General features: G+C 45.2%; 1 protein-coding gene across 2 annotated transcripts in view; it reads right to left on the reverse strand.

The window, feature by feature from the left end:
- Positions 1-22,376, reverse strand: part of NOA1 (nitric oxide associated 1) — a 65,524-nt gene that overhangs the window by 18,151 nt on the left and 24,997 nt on the right. For both annotated transcript variants that reach the window (XM_033915318.1, XM_033915329.1), the window contains exons 3-4: positions 19,167-19,378; positions 8,925-9,056 (exon numbers count right to left, since the gene is read on the reverse strand). In XM_033915318.1, coding sequence (XP_033771209.1) covers positions 8,925-9,056; positions 19,167-19,378 — 344 coding nt within the window. The remainder of the gene's footprint in view (positions 1-8,924; positions 9,057-19,166; positions 19,379-22,376) is intronic.

Consider the following 22,376-nt stretch of genomic DNA (forward strand, 5'->3'; position numbering starts at 1 on the left):
CCGTAACAGGTGTTATCCAGGGACAGCAGGCAGATATTCTTGACTGATGGGTGACGGCACCGACGGAGCCCCGGTACGGACAATTTTAGAGTGATTGCACTCTAAGAACTTTAGAAAGTTCTAGCTAGGCCGCACCGCGCGTGCGCGAGTGCCTTCCCGCCCGACAGAGGCGCGCGGTCCCCAGTTAGGATAAGCCAGCTAAGAAGCCAACCCGGGGAGGTGGGAGGGATGCAAGAATATCTGCCTGCTGTCCCTGGATAACACCTGTTACGATAAGTAACTGTGCTTTATCCCAGGACAAGCAGGCAGCATATTCTTGACTGATGGGTGACCTCCAAGCTAACAAATAGAGGGATGGAGGGAAGGTTGGCCATTAGGAGAATAAATTTTGTAAAACAGATTGGCCGAAGTGTCCATCCCGTCTGGAGAATGCATCCAGACAATAGTGAGATGTAAAAGTATGAACTGAGGACCAAGTAGCAGCCTTGCAGATTTCCTCAATAGGAGTGGAACGGAGGAAAGCTACAGACGCTGCCATAGCTCTAATTTTGTGGCCCGTGACAGAACCTTCCAGTGTCAGGCCCGACTGAGCATAACAAAAAGAAACGCAAGCAGCAAGCCAATTGGACAGAGTGCGTTTAGATACAGGATGACCCAACTTGTTAGGATCAAATGACAAAAAGAGTTGAGGAGATGATCTGTGAGGTTTGGTGCGATCAAGATAGTAAGCCAGAGCACGTTTACAATCCAAAGTATGCAAAGCCTGTTCACCTGGATTAGAATGAGGCTTTGGGAAAAAAACAGGTAGAACGATGGATTGGTTAAGATGAAATCCAGACACAACCTTAGGAAGGAACTTGGGATGTGTACGGAGGACGACCTTATCATGGTGAAAAACAGTGAAAGGTGGATCCGCCACCAGTGCATGGAGCTCACTGACCCTCCTGGCAGAAGTGAGAGCTATAAGAAAGACCACTTTCCAAGTTAGAAATTTGAAATGCGTTGATGCCAACGGCTCGAAAGGAGGCTTCATTAACGCAGAAAGAACCACATTGAGATCCCATACAATAGGAGGGGCCTTAAGAGGTGGTTTCACATTGAAAAGGCCCTTCATGAACCTTGAAACTAAGGGATGAGCTGAGAGGGGTTTTCCATGAATTGGCTCATGAAAAGCTGCAGTGGCACTAAGGTGGACCCTTATCGAAGAGGATTTAAGACCAGAGTCAGATAAGGACAATAGATAGTCCAACACCAATCCCACTGCTGTAGAAATGGGATTATGGTGATGTAACCGGCACCAGGAAGAAAACCGAGACCACTTTTGTTGGTAACATTGAAGAGTAGACGGTTTCCTGGAGGCATCAATAATAGAACGAACAGGCTGAGAAAGGAGAGCATGAGCTGAAGTCAGCCCGAGAGATACCAAGCTGTCAGGTGCAGAGACTGTAAGTTGGGATGAAGAAGCGTTTGCTGATGCTGTGTAAGTAGTGAAGGAAACAGAGGAAGAGGTATGGGTTCCCTGGAACTGAGTTGAAGTAGAAGGGAAAACCAATGCTGTCTGGGCCACCGTGGAGCGATGAGGATCATGGTGGCTTGTTCCCTCTTGAGCTTGAATAAGGTGCGCAGCATGAGCGGAAGAGGAGGGAATGCATAAAGGAAGAGATTGGTCCAATCCAGAAGAAATGCATCGGGTTCCAGACGGTGAGGAGAGTAAAGTCTGGAGCAAAACAGGGGCAGTTGATGGTTGTGGGGAGCTGCAAAAAGATCCACCTGAGGAGTGCCCCATTGAGAGAAAATGAACTGGAGAGTCGAGGGGTCGAGAGTCCATTCGTGAGGTTGAAGAATTCTGCTGAGATTGTCTGCTAAGCAATTCTGTTCCCCTTGGATGTAGACTGCTTTCAGGAATAGGTGACGAGCAGTCGCCCATGTCCAAATCCTTTGAGCTTCCTGACATAAAGGACGGGATCCCGTCCCTCCTTGTTTGTTGATGTAATACATTGCAACTTGGTTGTCTGTGCAAATGAGAAGAACCTGAGGAAAAAGGAGATGTTGAAAAGCTTTGAGGGCGTAAAACATCGCTCTGAGTTCCAGGAAATTGATGTGGTGTTTCTTTTCCTGGGCGGTCCAAAACCCCTGAGTTTGGAACTCGTTCAAGTGAGCTCCCCATGCATAGGGGGAGGAATCCGTGGTGATGACCAGTTGATGAGGAGGTAGATGGAACAGTAGACCTCTGGATAGATTTGATTATTTCAACCACCAAAGAAGCGACTGTCGAAGAGACGAGGTCACAGATATGTGTTGTGAACAAGGATCCGTCGCTTGTGACCACTGAGTCGCTAGGGTCCATTGAGGAGTACGCAGGTGGAGACGTGCGAAGGGAGTGACATGTACTGTGGAGGCCATGTGTCCCAAGAGCACCATCATGTGATTTGCAGAGATGGAAGTTTCCTGGAACACCTGCTGACAGAGATGAAGGATGGTGTGAAGGCGGTTTGGAGGAAGAAACGCCCTCATCCGAACAGTATCCAGAATGGCTCCAATGAATTGAAGTCGCTGAGTGAGGTGCGACTTGGGTAGATTGATTTCGAACCCCAACAGTCGAAGGAAGTGAATGGTCTGATTGGTGGCAATCTGAACGGCCAGAGGAGAATGAGCCTTGATGAGCCAGTCGTCCAGATAAGGGAAGACTTGAAAATTGTGGGAGCGGAGATAAGCTGCGACCACAATCAGACATTTGGTGAATACTCTGGGAGAGGAGGCTAGGCCGAAGGGTAGCACCTTGTATTGGTAATGATGTTGGTTGACAAGAAAGCGAAGATATTGTCTGGACATCAGATGAATTGGAATGTGAGTATACGCCTCCTTGAGATCGAGGGAACATAGCCAGTCTTCCTGAGAGAGAAGAGGGTATAGGGTGGCAAGAGATAACATCTTGAACTTCTCCTTGACCAGACATCTGTTGAGATCCCTGAGATCTAATATTGGTCTGAGATCTCCGGTCTTTTTGGGTACAAGAAAGTACCGGGAGTAAAATCCCAGGCCTTGCTGGTCTAGAGGGACTGGTTCGATGGCATTGAGAAGAAGGAGGGATTGAACCTCCTGACCGAGGAGGAGGGACTGAGCCTTGTTGGAAGCAGACTCTTTTGGCAGACTTAAAGGTGGAGGAGTCTGAAAGTTTAGGGCGTAACCGTGAGCGATGATAGCAAGTACCCACTGGTCGGAGGTGATTGCTTCCCATCGAGACAGAAAAACCTGTAGTCGACCCCCTATGGGCTGAGGTAGAGGACATGAGGGAGGAAGACTGGCAATGTTCTGGAGAAGAGAGTCAAAAGGGCTGTGTCGGCTTAGGTTGAACAGCCGGTTTTACAGCAGGCTGTTGTTGTTGACGAGCCTGTTGCTGCTGTTGACGCTGTCTGCGAGGTTGAGGGGGATGAGGTTGAGCCGGTCGAGCAGAAAACCTCCTTTGATATGAGGATTGTTGCCTGAATGGACGAGGAGGCGGAGGTTTCTTCTTGTTTTTCAACAAGGTGTCCCATCTAGTCTCATGGGCGGAGAGCTTTTGTGTGGTGGTATCCATGGACTCCCCAAACAGCTCATCCCCTAGGCAAGGCGCATTGGAAAGTCGGTCCTGATGGTTTACATCCAGGTCAGAGACTCGTAGCCATGCCAACCTTCTCATTGCTACGGACATAGCCGTAGCTCGTGATGTCAGTTCAAAAGTATCATAGATTGAACGGACCATAAACTTCCTGAGTTGCAAAAGACTAGAAGTACATTGCTGAAAAGCAGGAAGTTTACGGTCCGGAATATACTTTTGAAAAGAGGTCACCTGTTGGATGAGATGCTTCAGGTAAAACGAGAAATGAAATGCGTAATTACCTGAACGGTTGGCCAGCATTGCATTTTGGTAAAGGCGTTTCCCAAATTTGTCCATGGCCTTTCCTTCTCTGCCAGGAGGTACAGAGGCATATACACTGGCTCCTGCAGATTTCTTCAGGGTTGACTCTACCAATAAAGATTCATGGGGAAGTTGTTGTTTGTCAAACCCTGGAATAGGAATAACTTTATACAAAGATTCCAGTTTTCTGGGAGCTCCTGGAATTGTCAAAGGAGTTTCCAGATTCTTATAAAAAGTTTCCCTCAAGATGTCATGGAGGGGTAACTTTAAAAACTCTTTAGGAGGCTGGTCAAAATCCAAAGCATCCAGAAATGCCTTGGATTTTTTAGAGTCAGATTCCAGTGTAATAGAAAGGGTGTCTGACATTTCCTTTAAAAACTTTGTAAAGGAGGAGTGCTCTGGCTTAGCAGCAGTATCCTGCACCGATGGTTCATCCTCATCAGATGTGTAATCTTCCTCGGTACCGAGGGGATCATCTGAGTCGTCCCACAAGTCAGGGTCCCGTACCGATTGTAAACGGCCCTGGGAAAGTGGAGTAGATGTCTCGGTGTGCTTAGTCTTGCGTACCGATTTACCTGAACGGGTGGAAATGGTACCTGGAGAATGTAGTACGGTACGGGGTTCAGAGAACGGTACCGGGTCCGAGACTATAGGTGTAGTATGCCGCTTCGGTTCCGCCGACAGAACAGGCATGGATAAGGATTTGTGCGGTGCCGAAACAGTCGATGTCAACAACAGAGGTTGATCGACAGACGGCACCGAAGGCTCAGTCGGTACCGATACTGGAAGGTTCGGAGTCAATAGAGCCGGGAGCAACTGTTGTAGTTGCTGCTTAAGCTGGACCTGGAGGATAGAGGCAATGCGCTCATCCAACGTTGGTCCCGATGGCACCGGTACTGGTTTTTTCTTGCTCGGTACCTTTGGTGCCGCTCGACGCTCCGGTGAAGTCGATGCCGATGACGAGGCAGTGACTTCAATGGGAGCGGAGCGTTTACGAGGCCGGCGCTCAGTCTGCAGGACTTGGCTCACTGCATGCTCGACTGGCGGGCATAGGACAGTAGGGGAAGGCTTCTTAGCCGGCTTACCTACCGGAGTCGACACCGGCGATACATCTTGCGGTGCCGAGGCAGTTGGGGTCGATTTGGAGGAAGTCGTCGACGTCGATACCGGTGCAACTTCCATAGCGGTACCGAAAAGGATCCGCTGCTGAATTTCACGATTTTTTAAAGTTCTTTTTTGTAAAGAACTACAGCGGGTGCAGGTGTCAGCCCTATGGTCCGGACCCAGACACTGGAAGCACCACTTGTGCGGGTCGGAGAGGGAAATAGGGCGGGCACACCGCTGACACTTTTTGAAACCCGGAGACGGGGGCATGAAGGGAAAGACTGCTGTAGCAAAATCGAAGCCCGAGGCTTCGATGGTGCCAACAGGCCCCGCCGGGGCAGATTGATGAAAAATAAAACGATTTTTTTTTTTTTTTTTACACAAACGGTAAAAGAAGAGAAAAGAAATAAATTATGAAGAAAAAAATACGCGCGAGCGGGAAGGCAAGTGAACAGTAGAAAAAACTTCCAACAGCCGTTGGAAACACGCGTCTTCTTAGCTCTGCGGAATTAAGAAAACTGGGGACCGCGCGCCTCTGTCGGGCGGGAAGGCACTCGCGCACGCGTGGTGCGGCCTAGCTAGAACTTTCTAAAGTTCTTAGAGTGCAATCACTCTAAAATTGTCCGTACCGGGGCTCCGTCGGTGCCGTCACCCATCAGTCAAGAATATGCTGCCTGCTTGTCCTGGGATAAACAAGCAACTGAATTTAGGATGTTTGCAAGTGCTACAAATAAGCTCTACACAGTAAAGTGTGGGGCCATATGAAAGATACTACATTCTTTTGAAAACTGACCTGTTACTTGAAAAATACACTGAACGGAATATGAACTCCCTCTTCCAAACTCTACAAACAATGACATTCACTTTTCCATTGATACTCTTTAATTTTGATGATTTCATAACCAAAACAGTGGTCAGCACTGGAATAGCAATGCAAAAGTAACTCATTTGCAGTAGCTTCCTGATCTTATTAGATGAACGCTCCTTATTCTCGGGACTCTGATTCTTAAATGTCAGTAAAGATTGCAAACAAAGTACTCAGTTAAAACAATAAAACTATTTTCAGTGCAATAGATGAGACATTCTAGACAGTAGGGTTGTTTCCCCATAGCCACGTGCTGCTGAAGGAATCCACTCTTGATTTTTTCACTCTGCCTCTTTTATTTCACTGGGCACTCTAGCTCCACCTTCAGTTTTTTTTCTTCTGCACTCATGCCTACAGGAATATTTGTTTCTGCTCGCCCCATTTTATTATTTTTTATGTAATTTTGTCCCTTTTTCAAGTAATTTGGTGCTTGTAGAAAATCTGAAGCTCTGAATGCTTGAGAATTCACAGACTTCGACCTGTAGCTGAAAGGCCGATACCACTGGGTACCTGTTAACCAGCCTGCATTGTTTTATCTGGAGCTCAGGGCTGTCCCTGATGTGGTCTCACCTACTGTTACTCAGGAGTCAAGTGCAGGCTGTGAAGCGCCCTTAGGAGGCTCGGCAGTGTCTCTCAGCATGCCAGTTGCATCTTCATACCTCCGCCCGTCCCAGTGAGCATCCATTGGTCTGCAGGGGTAGAGATGTAGTCAGACATAGAAGTTTGACTGGCAGCACATAGATCAGCTTTATAGGACCATTCCCAGCATTGTGGCAGTGAATTTTCTCATCTAGCTACTGTGAGAGAGCTGAAAGCAAGCTACTGAACAGATCCTGTCAGGTCACAGTGAGTACACAGGCTGATGGCCTGTGAGAGGAATCAGGGGAGGTTGGAAAAGTGGGATTTTGAGCGTTTCCTGGAAAATCTTTAAAAAAAAAAAATCACAATTTTTAGAGTTTGGGTAGTGTTAAAAATATTGCTATTTTGGTGCGGCCATCTTGGATTTTTAGCGGGTTTTTTTCTAAAACTCCCTGCTTCTTCAAAGCTGCAAATTTTGCCTAGAATTCAGCTGGAATGAAGTCTTTGGGCTCTCCTCATGTGGATTCTTGCCAGGATTGCACATATTTAGCGTTTTTAGTGTTCTTATGCAACGTGCTGCAGCTGGGGGGAGGGCTGCAGCATCCAGCTTAGCCTTTCTCCTGCTGAAGCAGGTGACCAAACATTCAGCTAGCCCAGCGGGGTAGCCTTCATGACTTTCAGGGCTCAGCATGGCTGGTAATTCTCTCTGCCAGGCTGTAGACCCTCCACAGCTTAAGAAACGCAAATTTTAGTCACCTTAGGGCAGTGGTCTCAAACACAAACCCTTTGCAGGGCCACATTTTGGATTTGTAGGTACTCGGAGGGCTGCATAAAAAATAGTTAATGTCTTATTAAAGAAATGACAACTTTGCATGAGGTAAATCTCTTTATAGTTTATAAATCTTTCCTTAATTACTTCTGATCATTTGAGCTATACACAGCTGAAAGCAGTGCAACATGCAGAACGTGTAAAACTTTTACACGTTCTGCATGTTGCACTGCTTTCAGCTGTGTATAGCTCAAATTATCAGAAGCAATTAAGGAAAGATTTATAAACTATAAAGAGATTTACCTCATGCAAAATTGTGATTTAGATTCTAAAGTATCAACTGCAAGAGACAAGATTTTTGGTGTAGTCCTTTAGGCTTTTTTGTAGAGGGGATCCAACTTGTGCCTGGAAAACTTGTGCCTTAAGTGCACGGTGGTTGTGTCCGCAACCGCCTTCAGCTCTCACCTCCTCCAGCACTGGACACAACCGCCATCTTGCATCAAGCAGTCACCGGCAGGAGAGGTGCCAAATTTCACGAGATTACATACACACACACAAGCTGCACTGCCTCCAGTAGTTACCTTACGTTCTGGAACGTTGCCCGCCACACTGCTGTAACCTCATGCAAGCGCTTTCCTGCGTCTATACGCAATTGTCCTCTTTACGCCAGCTCACAATCGGGTACAGACGAAAGAAAGCGCTTGCGTGAGGTTACAGCAGTGAGGCGGGTAACGTTCCAGAAAAATGGTAACATACCGAGGGCCTCAAAATAGTACCTGGCGGGCCATATGTGGCCCCCGGGCCACAAGTTTGAGACCACTACCTTAGAGTGACTCTGCCCCAGGAGCCGGACACCTTTTCTGAATTTTTGGAGACTGCTTCTTGTATGTCCCTACTGTCTAGAATGTCTCGCCTATTGCACTGGAAAAAGAGATTATATACTTACCGTGGTAAGTTCTTTTCCAGTAGATAGGCGAGACATTCTAGACTTCGGCCCTGTCCTTCCTGCACCTGCTTACAATTTTCAGTCTGTTTATGTTTCTTCAGGCTGTTTCTTTGATGCCCGTCAGCCCTTGAGGGTTGGGAAGAATTTGTATATATATGTTTACATTTTATTTGAGTAGTTCCTGAACTCCTTTGATGCCTGTGGTGGCGGTTAATGGTATTGTTTATTTATTGTTTGAGCAGAATAATTTGTTTAAGCCTATTGCTACAGGTGCCTCTATTTCACGTGTACTGGGTGGCTCCATGTGCTTGGGTACTAACTGAAGGTGGAGCTAGAGAGCCCAGTGAAGTACAACGGAGAGAGAATGATAAAATCCAGAGTGGATTCCTTCTGCAGCAGCACACGGCTATGGGGAATAACCCTACTGTCTAGAACAGGGATCTCAAAGTCCCTCCTTGAGGGCCACAATCCAGTCGGGTTTTCAGGATTTCCCCAATGAATATGCATGAGATTTATGTGCATGCACTGCTTTCAATGCATATTCATTGTGGAAATCTTGAAAACCCGACTGGATTGCAGCCCTCGAGGAGGGACTTTGAGACCCCTGGTCTAGAATGTCTCGCCTATCTACTGGAAAAGAGCTTACCAGGGCAAGTACATAATCTCTTTATAATTACAGAAAGAAAAAAGATAATGGCTATTTCATGATATATAATTTTTTTCCATTGCAGTTGCTTGAATCACATATGCTACTCTACCTTACCTGTATATAATCAATGCGTCCTAAAGCACCCAGAAACAAAGTCATGCCAGGCTTAAGTATAAAGGTCCTTGGGATAATAGCCTGCAAAGGCAAGACCATCTTTACTTCTTTTTCATTCAAAAAATTCAGAACCTGCAAAGAAAAATTATGGGCATAAATGTAATATTTGGTTACTGAAATCAAAAACTAAGGGCTCCTAAAATGCCACGCGCGCTAACCGCTACCGCCTCCTCTTGAGCAGGTGGTAGTTTTTCGGCTAGCACACGTTATAGCGCATGCTAATCCGGTGCATGCGCTAAAACGGCTAGTGCACCTTCGTAAAAGGAGCCCTAAATTTCAGAGTCTTGATGAGATCAAGCCTATGATTTCAAAATCCAAAGGGTCTCAAACTGCGGGGTGCAGATGAGGTCCACAGAAGCAGGATTGCTGCCCTTCTCTCTGGGCCTCCCCTGTGACCTAAGCCTAGCAATGACAGTCACCATAGGTTCTGAGAATCAGTGAATCACAGGCAGCTTTCATCCTCCTGTGAAGCAAACCCATACAGAGTACTGGGGACTGTGAGTGCACACTGACAAGCAGTGGTCTTGTGGTAGCTGCTACTGCCGCCTTAGGTTAAGTGGGGCCGCAAGAAGTGGATGAAAAGAGAAAAGGAAAGGGAGTTTGAGGTCTGCTGTTTTCTTTTCATCACCATTTGGGTCATCTGATGGTATAGTTATTGGATAAAAGTTTGGCCTTGAACAGTGGGGGCCAAAAGAATTACTAGAATGGATTTTCTCTCCTACATGACTGGGCTAGAGACTCCGTTCTCTGAATTCAAATAACAGACATGATGAAAAGCCATGTAATAATCAAATAGGTTTTATTAATAGTTCTCCTATGTCTTGGGACAGCCAATACAGGCCATCATAATTTCAGTGCTCACCAAAGGGAGAAATCAATGACAACCAGATTTATACCTTATGTGACATCATTTGTAATAATCATCATGCTTTAGAACAGTGTTTTTCAACCTTTTTACACCTATGGACCGGCAGAAATAAAATAATTATTCTGTGGACCGGCATTGGTCCATGGACCGGCGGTTGAAGAACACTGGGCTAAGTCATGGGCCAGACCCCGCCCATCTCTACCCAATCTCCACCCCAGACTCCGCTCCCATAATAGTACTAATTGCACCTTGCACGTCCCGTGCCTCATCTGGAAGCCTTTCCTCTGACGTTGCAACGTCAGAGAGAAGGCTTCCGGTTCAGGCGCAGGATGCCCGTAGGAGCCACTGCCCGTGGCTTTGTGCACTGAATCAGTTAGGAAGAGGGAGCTGGCTCGAAGATAACGCCGCATTGATCGCACCGTGGACCTGCGGTTGAAGAACACTGTTTTGGGCCTGATGCATGTGGAAATTTCTGTGGACCGGCACTGGTCCATGAACCGGTGGTTGAAGAACACTGCTTTAGAACACTGTTCTTTAACTGCCGGTCTGCGGACCGGTATCTGTCCGCAAAAAAATCTTGCCGGTCCGTGAAGGATTCGGGTCCCCGCCGCAACAAAAGGTGCCGTCGCTGTGCCGGGACACCTGCCGCGTATGCTTCCTGCCTTTGTCTCAACACCTCCAGACCAGCAGCGGCAGCTCTGTATGCTTTTAACTTTGGCACAGAGCTGCCCCTAAGCAGTAGTTTAGCCGCAGTTTCATGAGACATAGAAAGAAGACAGATACCATATGGAAGGGGGAGAGGGCAGACAGTGGATGGAAGGGACAGATGCTGGATTGAAGAGACAGAGAGAGAAGACACTGGAAGGAAGAGAGTGAAAAGAAGATGAAAGCAGAAACCAGAGACAACAAAAGGTAGAAAAAAATAATTGTATTTCTATTTTGTGATTATAATATATCAGATTTGAAATATACTGCTAGAGTTGGTGTTAGACATAACTGGGGACTGCAAAGCCCAGTCAGTGCTTCTTTAGCTTCCAGCTGGCTTAGGGCTCTCTCTGACCAAGGAGCAGTTGCCCTAGTTGCACTCCCCTAACACTATTCCTGTCATGTGTGACTGCGGTATTCTGTTAGCATGATATTTCTGTGTAGCATTCTGTAATAATTTGGCTTATTCAGTTTTCTTGATAGTAGAAGGGATATGTGAAGAGGAGAGGTTTTGTTGATCCTTGCTCTGTATTACTTGTATTTATAAAATGACAATTGTACAGAATATTGTTTCTTTTTATACTTTAATAAAATACAATCAATATAAAATCATAACTGAGGCTTGTACGGATGGGATCAGATGATATGCAGGGACCAAGCTTGCGGAGATGGGGCAGAAACAGGGTTTTTAAATTTCAGTCCTAATAGTTTGCCGGTCCATATGTGTAAAAAGGTTGAAGAACACTGCTCTATACCATTTGAAAGAGGGCACATATCTAATTATTCACTTCTAGAATTGGATACTTCTTAAATTTAGTAAAAATATTCTGGCACAAGTGTCAAACCTTAAAAAGGAAGTCATATTGAGCATTGGAAAAGAATAATAATTAACTAATAAAAATAGTACATATTTAATTTTCCCCACCACCAAATTTCCTCATCCCGCCCCACTCGGATACTTTTTCATGCCACCCAGCTGGAAAAAATTTCTGGGATGAACACTGTATCAGCCTTATTTTACAGAACTCGACAAAGTATCAATACAGAAAAATTCATAAATCTGGAAAAAAAAACATTTATTTAAATGCTTCTACAAATAATGTAGTTTTCAGACGTTTCTTAAACGTCTGAAAATCTACAAGAGCTCTTAGTGGTCCAGTCAACTTATTCCACAGTGTTACTCCTATGAAAGAGATAGTGGAGGACCTAATACTCACATAGGGGTCCCTTTTACTAAGGTGCGCTAGCCATTTTAGCACACGCTAAACGCCAACACGTCCATTATATCCTATGGACGCATTAGCGTTTAGCGCACACTAAAATGCTCTTTAGTACAAGGACCCCTTTATGCGCTGCTGAGAAACCTGTAAGCGATAATCGTACTGCCCCCTCAGATCGCAATGCTCCGAGTGCCACCTGGTTAATTCTGTTGGCAAACCAAGCTAACAGAAAATGTTATAATACTTTACAGTAGGCCTCCGCCCCTACCTGGCTACTCCTTTATGGCAAAAAGTTCCTGGAAGAAATGTGTTATCTGATCATTCATTTTCCACAAATGGTACACATCTTAGACAGATTCTGCCAGGGGTATATAAACTTATATCATATCTGAACCTATAGTTGTGATCATAAGTTTCACACTCCCATCAGTCATGTAGTTTTAACTAATCTTCAGTCAATCTTTGGTCTTTAAACTCTCTCAACTCTGGAATGATCTTCCCTTTTTTTTAAGGAGTTCCAGTTCATTTCAATTTTTCTGTAAATCTTTAAAAACTACTCTATTTGACAAACATTTTGAAAATTAATTATTCCGAAATTTTGCTATTATCTTCTATTTATCATTTGTAAATCATTCCCTGTTTATTTAATTGCTGTAAACCGAGTCGAGCCTTCTCAGAATGATGACTTGATATACAAAGTTAAGCAATAATCTGCAGTTTGTTGCAAATGTCCCGTCTAGTGGACTCCAGTCTGTCCCAACCCATTGATCTGACCCTTCCTGCTCCCCCACCCCCGTGACACATTATTTTTTGCATTGCCATTTTCCAAACTGATTACCCCAAAATAAAAAATTCCCAGTTGACTAACGGACCTCCAACCTCCCCAACAAATAAATGAAATCCCTCATGTCTTACTTACCCTCCCATCTCCTAGGCACCCTGAGCCCTCCTCCGAGTAATGCCAAATCATTACTGCCTCTGGCGCTAACATCTTGAAAAATGGCACCTGACCCTGTGCTGTGTATACTGGGATGCACCAAGAGAAGCCAATCTGCCAAATAAGGGGATTTTTTTCTTATTTGGTATACGGCCGATTGACCCTTTCAATGTATCAAAAGAAAATGTTTATTTCTTGAAGCCAGATAGATCAGGAAGCATAATCCTATGCAAAATTTATCATATACGCCAAAGCTAAAACTTTAGCATACATTTTACAATCAACATTCATTAGATTTTATGCTGCTTATCCTATAAATAAGCAGTGGATTTCCACAAGCCATCTCAATAACGGCCTATGGACTTCTCTTTTAGGAAATGATCCAAAGCTTTTTTAAACCCTGCAAAGCTAACTGATTTTACCAGTCTCCGGCAAAGAATTACACATTGTGTGAACAAATATCTTCTCCAGTTTGTTTTTAATCTACTACTTAGTAACTTCATCGCATGTGCACTTGTTCTAGTATTTTTGGAAAGAGTAAACAAACGATACACATCTCCCTTTTCCACTCCACTCAGTATTTTATAGACCGCTATATCACAGTTCTTCAACCGCCGGTCCGCGGACCGGTGCCGGTCCGCAGGAAATTTTTGCCGGTCCGCGCAGGGCCGGCAAGATTGACTCACTTCAACTTCCTGCCGGTTCGCGCAGGGCCGGCAAGATCAACATGTGAAGTGTGCGCTGGGCCGGAGAGATCTTGGGGAGCCTCCGACAGTGGCTTTCTCCCCTCTCTGCAGCTCTCCTTTGCTTCCCAGCGCAGCGATTCACGAAGGCAGCCTCGGGGCTTTTGCCGAGTCGCGGCTGCCTCTGATGATGCAACTTCCTCTTTCCTCAGAGGCGGCGCGACCCAACAAAGGATCCGAGGCTGCCTTCGTGAATCGCTGCACTGGGAAGTAAGAAGAGCTGCTGGGAGGGGAGAAAACCACTATCAGAGTGTTCCCTCTAAGGTGAGCGCATGAGCGATCGCTCACTATTTTCAGTGGCGTCGCTCATGCTTCTTCTGGTGTCGCTCACTCGAGCGGAGGTGAGAGGAAGCGGCGGCGGTCTGCCCTGATCGCCTAAGATGCAGCAGCGGCGGCTCCTTTCATGATCCCCGTAATCAGTGGCGTATTAAGTGGGGGGGGGGGGCGGTCCGCCCCTTGTTCTCATTGGTGTAACGCCTTCCCTGCAGCTCCGGACTTCCCCACACCTGCCCCCCCCTTCGGATCGCTATTATTTTAAATGTTATAGCGGCGGCGCTGTATCCATCAGTGGAGACGTCTAACCTCGGCCTGCCCCGGATCTCTTACTGCAACAGTGACTTCCTGTTCCTGCCTAGACGGGCGGCTGCTGCAGTAAGAGTTCCGGGGCAGGCCGAGGTTAGACGTCTCCACTGATGGATACAGCGCCGCCGCTATAACATTTAAAATAATAGCGATCCGGGGGGGGGGAGGGAAGTCCGGAGCTGCAGGGCCGGCGTTAGAGGGAGTAAGAGCTGATGGTGCCGCAGGGTCCCGCGGGGGGAGGGAGGAAGGAAAAAGAGGAACCGAAGCATGGCAATTTTGGGAGAGCAGGTATGGGGAAGTCCAGAGCTGCAGGGGAGAGTGTTGCGGTACCCAGCTGGAGGGAGAAGGAAGATGAGGGAGGGAATGAAAGGAGATACCAGGGCTTGGAGGGAAAGAGGAAGGTATGCCAGACTAAGGGAAAAGGAAGGGGGAGATGTGAGAGCATGGAGGGGGAGCGAAAGATGGAAGAAAAGGAAATGAGATAGATGCCAGAGAATCAGGGAAGGGAAGATACCAGACTATGGGGTGCAAAGGAAAGAAAGGAGAAGAGAGAGATGCCAGAGCATAGGGGATGGGGTGGTGACAGAGAAAAAAATGGAGAGGTGGCAGAGCTGGCTGGCTTTGGGGGTGGGCAAAATCTGGAAGACAGTGGGGGGACATAAGAAAGAGGCACTGGGGGCACAAAGGACACAGGAAGGAGGCACTGGGGGCACTATGGACAAGGGAAGGAGGCACTGGGGGCACTAAGGACATGGGAAGGAAGGAGGGAGGGAATAGAATGGGACAATTGTTGGGCCTGAGTGCAGAAAGAAAGAAAGGATACACAGTCAATTAATAGATGTCCCCTTTTGATGAAAAAAATAAATGGTCACGTTACCACTGACTTACTTTCTCTTCAGCAGAGTCAGCATCCGCACTGAGGTGCAGGAAGGTCCCGCGATGACTCGTCTGCTGGCTCTGCTCTGGAAGAAGTAAGTTACATCGGAGGGGATGGACCCGGCAGACGCAGTCATTGCGGGACATTGCCGCAACTCCCTGCGTCTGCCGGATCCACCCCCTCCAATGTAACTTACTTCTTCCAGAGCAGAGCCAGCAGACAAGTCATCGCGGGCCCTTTCAGCATGCGGCTGCTGAGTCCGCTCTAGAGCAAGTACGTCGGAGTGGGGTGGATTGGCAGCAGGCAGCTACAATCATCGCGGGACCTTGCTGCATGAAGGGAGAGAAAGGAGCAGGACTGCTGGAATGGAAGAGTGGTGGAGGGAAAGAAAAGGGGCAGGGTGGTATGGAAGGGTGGTGCTGATGGAATTGATGTACAGAGAAAGGGGAGAGACATAAGGGGGAAGGATATTGGAGGGAAAGAAAGGGGGAAGATGCTGATTGAAGAGGGGTGGATGGAGGGAGAAAGGGCAGACATTGGATGGTAGTGGGGAGCCTATGCTGGATGGAAGTGCAGATGGGAGAGATAAGGGAGCAAATGCCAGAAGGAAATGGGAGGAGAGAAAGAGGGGAGCAGATGCTGGATGGAAGTGGACAGAGAGAGGAGAAGGTACTAGATGGAAGGGTTGGAGAAAGAGGGTACATGATGGAAGGAGGGGATAAATAAAAGGAGGGCACATGATGGGGAGAAAAGGATTGAGTTAGGGAAACACTGGGGTGAGGGAAAGAGGTGGCAAGCTTTAGGTAGACAGTAAAAAAGGACATTGATGAGAGGGTAGTAAGAACATAATCTAGACAGATGCAGAAAATAAATTGAAAAGGGAAATGAGGGAAAAAAGGGAAAGGGATTGCAGAGGAGAGGTGTGGGAGAGGGAAGGAGAGGAGAGAGATGCCAGACCAATGGGGGTGAAAGGAGAGATGAAAGGGGGAGGCATACAGTTTCTGGAAGGGGCATAGAAGGAGAGAAGATGCCATATAGGGGAAGAGAGATGGCAGACAGTGGATGGAAGGAAGAGAGTTACAAGAAGATGAGGAAAGCAGAAACCACAGAAGACAAAGGTAGAAAAAAAATTTCTATTTATTTATTGCTTTAGGAGACATGTGTCACTGTTTCTGTGAAGCATTGTATGCAGAGTCCAGCTTCTTGCTGGTTCAATTTAACCTTTGTCTATGTATTTTTATTTTATCCCCCCTTTTACAAAACTGTGAAGCGTTTTTTAGCACCAGCCGTGGTGGTAGCAGCTCTGATGCTCAGAATTCTATGAGCATCAGAGCTGTTACCTCCGTAGCTAAAATCCACACTACAGTTTTGTAAAAGAGGGAGGGGTTAGTTTGTGATTACATATTCCATAATAGGCGAAGGTGTGTTCTGTGTGTTCGAAAGACATAGTTTTCTGTTAGGATTGACGGTGTAGGATTGATCTGTGCTGGTCTGGCTTGTTTAGTTTTACAATGGGTGTATTGATGTACTGTTCACTGCAATATGTAAGATGCTGCCTTTTCTTAGATACTCATGTGTGACGTGTGGCTTGTTACTAAAAATCATGTTTTTCGGACAGATGGGTGGGGGTGCCAAAAAATGATGGGCCCCGGGTGTTACATATGCTAGGTACGCCACTGCATTATGTAAAGATACCAGAAAGCTGGCGAAGCAAAAACTTTAAGTAAATTGTTATTCTTCTAAGTTTTGAGTATTTAACCCTCCCACAATCTCATGGGCACTCGTTTCAAGTTTCAAGTTTATTGAGATTTTGATTTAAATGCAATATCAAATATTTTCAATGTGTATAACAAAAATAAATTTTGGGAAATAAATAAAACCATTTGAACAATAAACATACAAACATATCCATAGATGATTAAAAATACATAAGGAGTACAAGGATAAACTACATTTGTTTAAAAATGCGTCCTCCGTGCCTGCTCATAAATTTGTGGAATATGTAACTTGTCGCTCATGCATATTTTTTTTTGCACACACCTCATCAATCCTTAGAGGGAACATTGGTCTGGGAAGCTGCTGGGCAGGGGGAAAAAGGGACAGCTGCTACTGGAGAGGGAGGAGAGATGCTGCTGGGAGGAGAGGAGGGAAATGAATCTGGGAAGCTGCTGGGCAAGGGAAAAAAAGGGACAGCTGCTACTGGAGAGGGAGAAGGAGAAATGCTTCTGGGAGGGGAGGAGGGAAAGGAATCTGGGAAGCTGCTGGGCAAGGAAAAAAAGGGACAGATGCTACTGGAGAGGGAGAAGGAGAGATGCTTCTGGGAGGGGAGGAGGGAAAGGAATCTGGGAAGCTGCTGGGCAAGGAAAAAAAGGGACAGCTGCTACTGGAGAGGGAGAAGAAGAGATGCTGCTGGGAGGGGAGGGAAGAGAATTACTGCTGGACAGGAGGAGGAGGGAAGGGAGAAGGAAAAAAGGAAGGAAACAGCTGGCAGATAGATTAGAGGAGGGGAAGGGGAGACACAGGCATGAGAAAGTAGAGAGATTGATAATAGGAAGGGGTCAGCAGAAAAATAAGCAGAGAGGGACAACGATGATAGATCTGGTGTAGGAGAGATAAAAATGAAGAGAGCACTGTTAACTGGAATGAATCATGTAAAAAGGAGAGAGGGGGCACAAGCTGGATGGAAAGGGGAGAGGGGCATAGAAAGAAGACAGATACCATATGGAAGGGGGAGAGGACAGACAGTGGATGGAAGGGGCAGATGCTGGATTGAAGAGACAGAGAGGGCAGACGCTGGAAGGAAGAGAGTGAAAAGAAGATTGAAAGCAGAAACTAGAGACGACAAAAGGTAGAAAAAAAATAATTTTATTTCTATTTTGTGATTAGAATATATCAGATTTGAAATATATATCCTGCTAGAGCTGGTGTTAGACATAACTGGGGACTGCAAAGCCCAGGCAGTGCTTCTTTAGCTTCCAGCTGGCTTAGGGCGCTCTCTGACCAGGGGGCAGTTGCCCTAGTTGCACTCCCCTAAAACTATTCCTGTCATGTGTGACTGCAGTATTCTGTTAGCATGATATTTCTGTGTAGCATTCTGTAATAATTTGGCTTGTTCAGTTTTCTTGATAGTAGAGGGGATATATGTGAAGGGGAGGGGAGACAGGGGTTTTGTTGATCCTGCTCTGAATTATTTGTATTTGTAAAATGACAATTGTACAGAATATTGTTTCTTTTTATACTTTAATAAAATACATTCAATATAAAATCATAACTGAGGCTTGTGTGGATGGGATCAGATGATTTGTGGGGACCGACTCGCGGAGATGGGGCGGAAACGGGGTTTTTAAATTTTAGTCCTAGTAGTTTGCCGGTCCACAAAATAATTCTTTTTTTTCTGCCGGTCCACGGGTGTAAAAAGGTTGAAGAACACTGCGCTATATCATCACCCCTGAGCTGTCTCTTCTCCAAGAAGAAGAGCCCTAGCCGATTTAGCCTTTCCTCATAGGGAAGTTGTCCCATCCCTTTTATCATTTTCATCGCCCTTCTCTGTACCTTTTCTAATCCACTATCTTTTTTGAAATACAGCGACCAGAAATGCACACAGTATTCAAGTTGCGGCTGTACCATAGAGCAATACAAGTGTTGCTTTCCGTTTCTTTCTTGGTAATTTCTAACATTCCATTTGTTTTCCTAGCTGCTGCTGCACATTGAGCTGAGTTTCAATGTATCCTCAATGATGACACCTAGATCCTTTTCCTGGGCAGTGCATATGCATCACTTTGTGCTTGCTCACATTAAATGTCATCTGCCATTTTGATGCTCAGTCTCCCAAGGTCCTCTTGCAATTTTTCAAAATCCTCTTGCGATTTAACAACTTTGAACAACATTTTTGCCAGGCTACCATCTAGGAAATAGTTACTCAGAAAACTAGTAGCTGGTGTGGTCAGAACATAACAGTATTCAGTGCTGGGGTTCTAGCACTGTATTAAATGTCTCACTTTAGGCAATAAACTTCCCATTCACATTTAAAAGCTATCCACCCCTTTGTAAAATACTGGATACGGCTGCATGGCAACCCACTAAGTGGCAGGTTTCCAGCATGAAGAGATAGAAAATGTAATTATGTTTCAAAGTATAGTAGCCTACATGGCAATTTTCAATCTTTTACTTACAAGCAAGAAGTATTACCAAACTGGATGCTCCCAAACGGTACTAATGTTAAGTATTTAATCACTGTAAAAACTACTTACACAATCTTCCTTTACGATTCCTGGTGTATCATAAAGCCAATGGGCATCTTTTAGTTCATTGTAGGTAAATTCTACTCGTTTTTCAGCTGTAGCTGGTTCAGCATTGCACACATCATCATCGTCTTCCATGCTGAAGGACAGCGAATCTGCATCAAACTCAATCTCTTTTTCCACGTGTTTTTTAGAACGCTGAAATGTTCTTCCAACTCTTCCTGAAAAGAAAAGGGAACAATTCAGAATACAGTATTGTGTTTCTTTCCCTAAAATTAAAAAGGCTTCACTACTGCTGCACACTCAGCAAAAACTCCCCAAGTTCAAGTTTCAGATAATACAACTTAAAGGAGAACAAAAACACATATAAATCAAAGGGGCTCAGCATGTAGGAGTAAAAGGAACTTAACACCTCAGCGAACCTGATTACGTTTGCATTTATTCCTCACCCAATACTGCATGTGAATTTAAGTGGATTAGAGGACCAACAATTAAAGAGAGAATTGGTAGGCCACTGCTATTATTCTACAGATCCAGTGCACAGAACAGCTATACCCTTTGATAAACACAGTAATTATAGGGATGTAATGGGGAGATGGGTAGTTTTACACCGTTCTTTGTATAGTACCCATTATGTAAAAGTGATTTTATACATCCCCCAATTAACAAGACAGGAGGTTCTTCCAAGAGGTTCTGAAGATATTGCTATCCTTGGCCCAGATTCACTCCAAACCGTACACGATCAGTTTCCATTTGCATGCCGGCCGACGAATTCACTAAAGGCATGTATGCAAATGAGGATGATCGTTAACACGCACCCTACCCACGGCCAGGATCACTAGAGAGCGATCCCCGCTCATGCACACACCCTGATAGTAGTGACAAGATAAGCAGCCTCCTGTCACTGCTGTCAGGGCTTCTGCTGGCTTTTTAAATTTTTTTTTTTTTTTTAATCGGGCAGATATTTTGCGTGTTTTACACACACAAAATATCTGCCCAATTAAAAAAAAAATTAACCCCCCTCCCAACAAGTGCACCAAACCCCACAAAAAATTTGCCCCATAGCCTGCTCTCTGCTGCCCCGAAGCTGTGCCCTGAATCTGCCTGCTCCGACTCTCCTGCCACCCCACACTCGCCCTGAATTTCTGCTGCCCTTCCCACACTGGAAGCACGTGGTTTTAACCTGCGGGTTAAAGTGGGTTAAAACCACGGGCTCCCTGGCCTACAAAAAGTAAAAATTAAAATTAAAAAATCGCAATGCCCTCCTCCCCCCCACAAAAGGCAGGAGGGATGCCAACTCCCTCCTGCCATGTTAAACTCCTCCTGGCCTGGCTGGGCCTGGCCCACCTGCTGCAAAATCTAGTCCGGCCGGCTGGCCAGCCCCACTCACCCACCAAAAAACAAGCTGCAGGAGTGATGCCAACTCCCTTCTGCCGCCACCAGCCCCGAACACCCCCTACCCATTCAGGCCCCCTTTCGACCCCCCATTCCTTTAACAGAGCAGGAGGGGTGCTCAACCCCTCCTGCTCCAATGTCTCCTGCGACGACTCCGATGCCTTAGGCCTCGCCCCATTGCATCATGTGATGCATGAGGAGGAGCCTAAGGCCCTGATTGGCTCAGGCTCCCACCTTGGGAGGGGCCTGTAGTGCTTGAGGCAATCAGGAACTTCCTTAGGACTGAGCCTAAGGAAGCCCCTGATTGGTCAAAGCAATAGCCAATCAGGGACTTCCTTTTTTTTTTTTTTTTATAATTCTTTATTCATTTTAAAACTTTCATCAAGTGTACAAAAATTGCAACACAATAACATAGATTTAACCACTTGTACATCTTATCATTATAACTTATAGTTGTAAATATAACCCTCCCTCTCCCATCCTGAAATCCTTTTAGTAATTTTTATTTTACATGTAATAGAAACCCTCCCCCCACCCCACCCTTATCTTACATATTAAATATAGAAATATTAGGAAAATGGCATCAATCATGACAAAAGGATGTTAATGGTTCCAAAATTTTAATGAAGTTTTTATAATTTCCATTTTGCACCGCTATTGATCTTTCCATTCTGTATATGTGGCAAACTGAATTCCACCAAAATTTAAAATTGAGCCTACTATGGTCTTTCCAGTTATTAGTAATATGTTGAATGGCTACTCCGGTCAAAATCAATAAAAGTTTGTTATTACACATTGATATCTGACTCTTTTTTCTCATAGACATACCAAAAAGTATCATAAGTTAATGCTACGTGATTTTCCAATAAACAATTTACTTGATCCCAGATTGAGTTCCAAAAGGCTAAGATATGGGGACAATAGAACAAAAGATGATCTAAAGTCCCTATATCCAGATTACAATGCCAGCATCTATTAGACAAAGAACTATTTAACTTTTGCAATCTAACTGGGGTCCAAAAAGCTCTATGTAACAAAAAAAAAACCAAGTTTTTTTCAAAGACGCTGACATTGTACATCTCATTCTCCAAGACCAAATTTGTGGCATTGAAATGCTGAAATATCATGCTTAATCTCAATGCTCCAAATATCCCTAAGAGTATTTTTAGGCTTTTTTTTAACCAATTCACTAATAGTTTTATACCAGTGTGCGGCCTGATGTCCCAGAAAGTCCGCCTGAAAACATAAAAATTCTATGCTAGGTTGATTATTCAAATTTTTCCATTCAGGGGACCCTGCCTAAATGGCCTACTTCAATTGCAACCAACGAAAAAATTGCGATTTGTGAAGCCCAAATTTATGTTGCAATTGTGTAAAATCCAGCAGCTTACCATTAGTAATTACATCATTTAAAGTTCTGATACCTGCAATTATTTAATGTTTCCAGACGATCTTAAAACCGCCAATTTGAATCTTGGAGTTTAGCCATATGGATTGATTCGTTGAATTATTAATAGTAATTGCTGTTAAATTACTGACAAACTGTAATGTTTTCCAAGTATCCATTAGAATTCTATTTTCTTTATACAATCTGGGCATCTTGATACTGAGCACATGAGAAAGATGTAAAGGAAACATGAGTCGCCATTCCAAATATAACCAATCAGGAGTATACTCAATGAGATCCGGGAGGACCCAATACATACCTTGACGTAAAATATAGGCTTGATGGTACCTATAAAAGTTTGGAAAATTTACCCCGCCCTCCTTAATTGGTCTTTGCAAAGATGCTATAGCAATTCTAGGAGTTTTACCAAGCCAAAT

This window comes from Geotrypetes seraphini, chromosome 1, assembly GCF_902459505.1.
Source record: "Geotrypetes seraphini chromosome 1, aGeoSer1.1, whole genome shotgun sequence".
NCBI classification, from domain to species: Eukaryota; Metazoa; Chordata; class Amphibia; order Gymnophiona; family Dermophiidae; genus Geotrypetes; species Geotrypetes seraphini.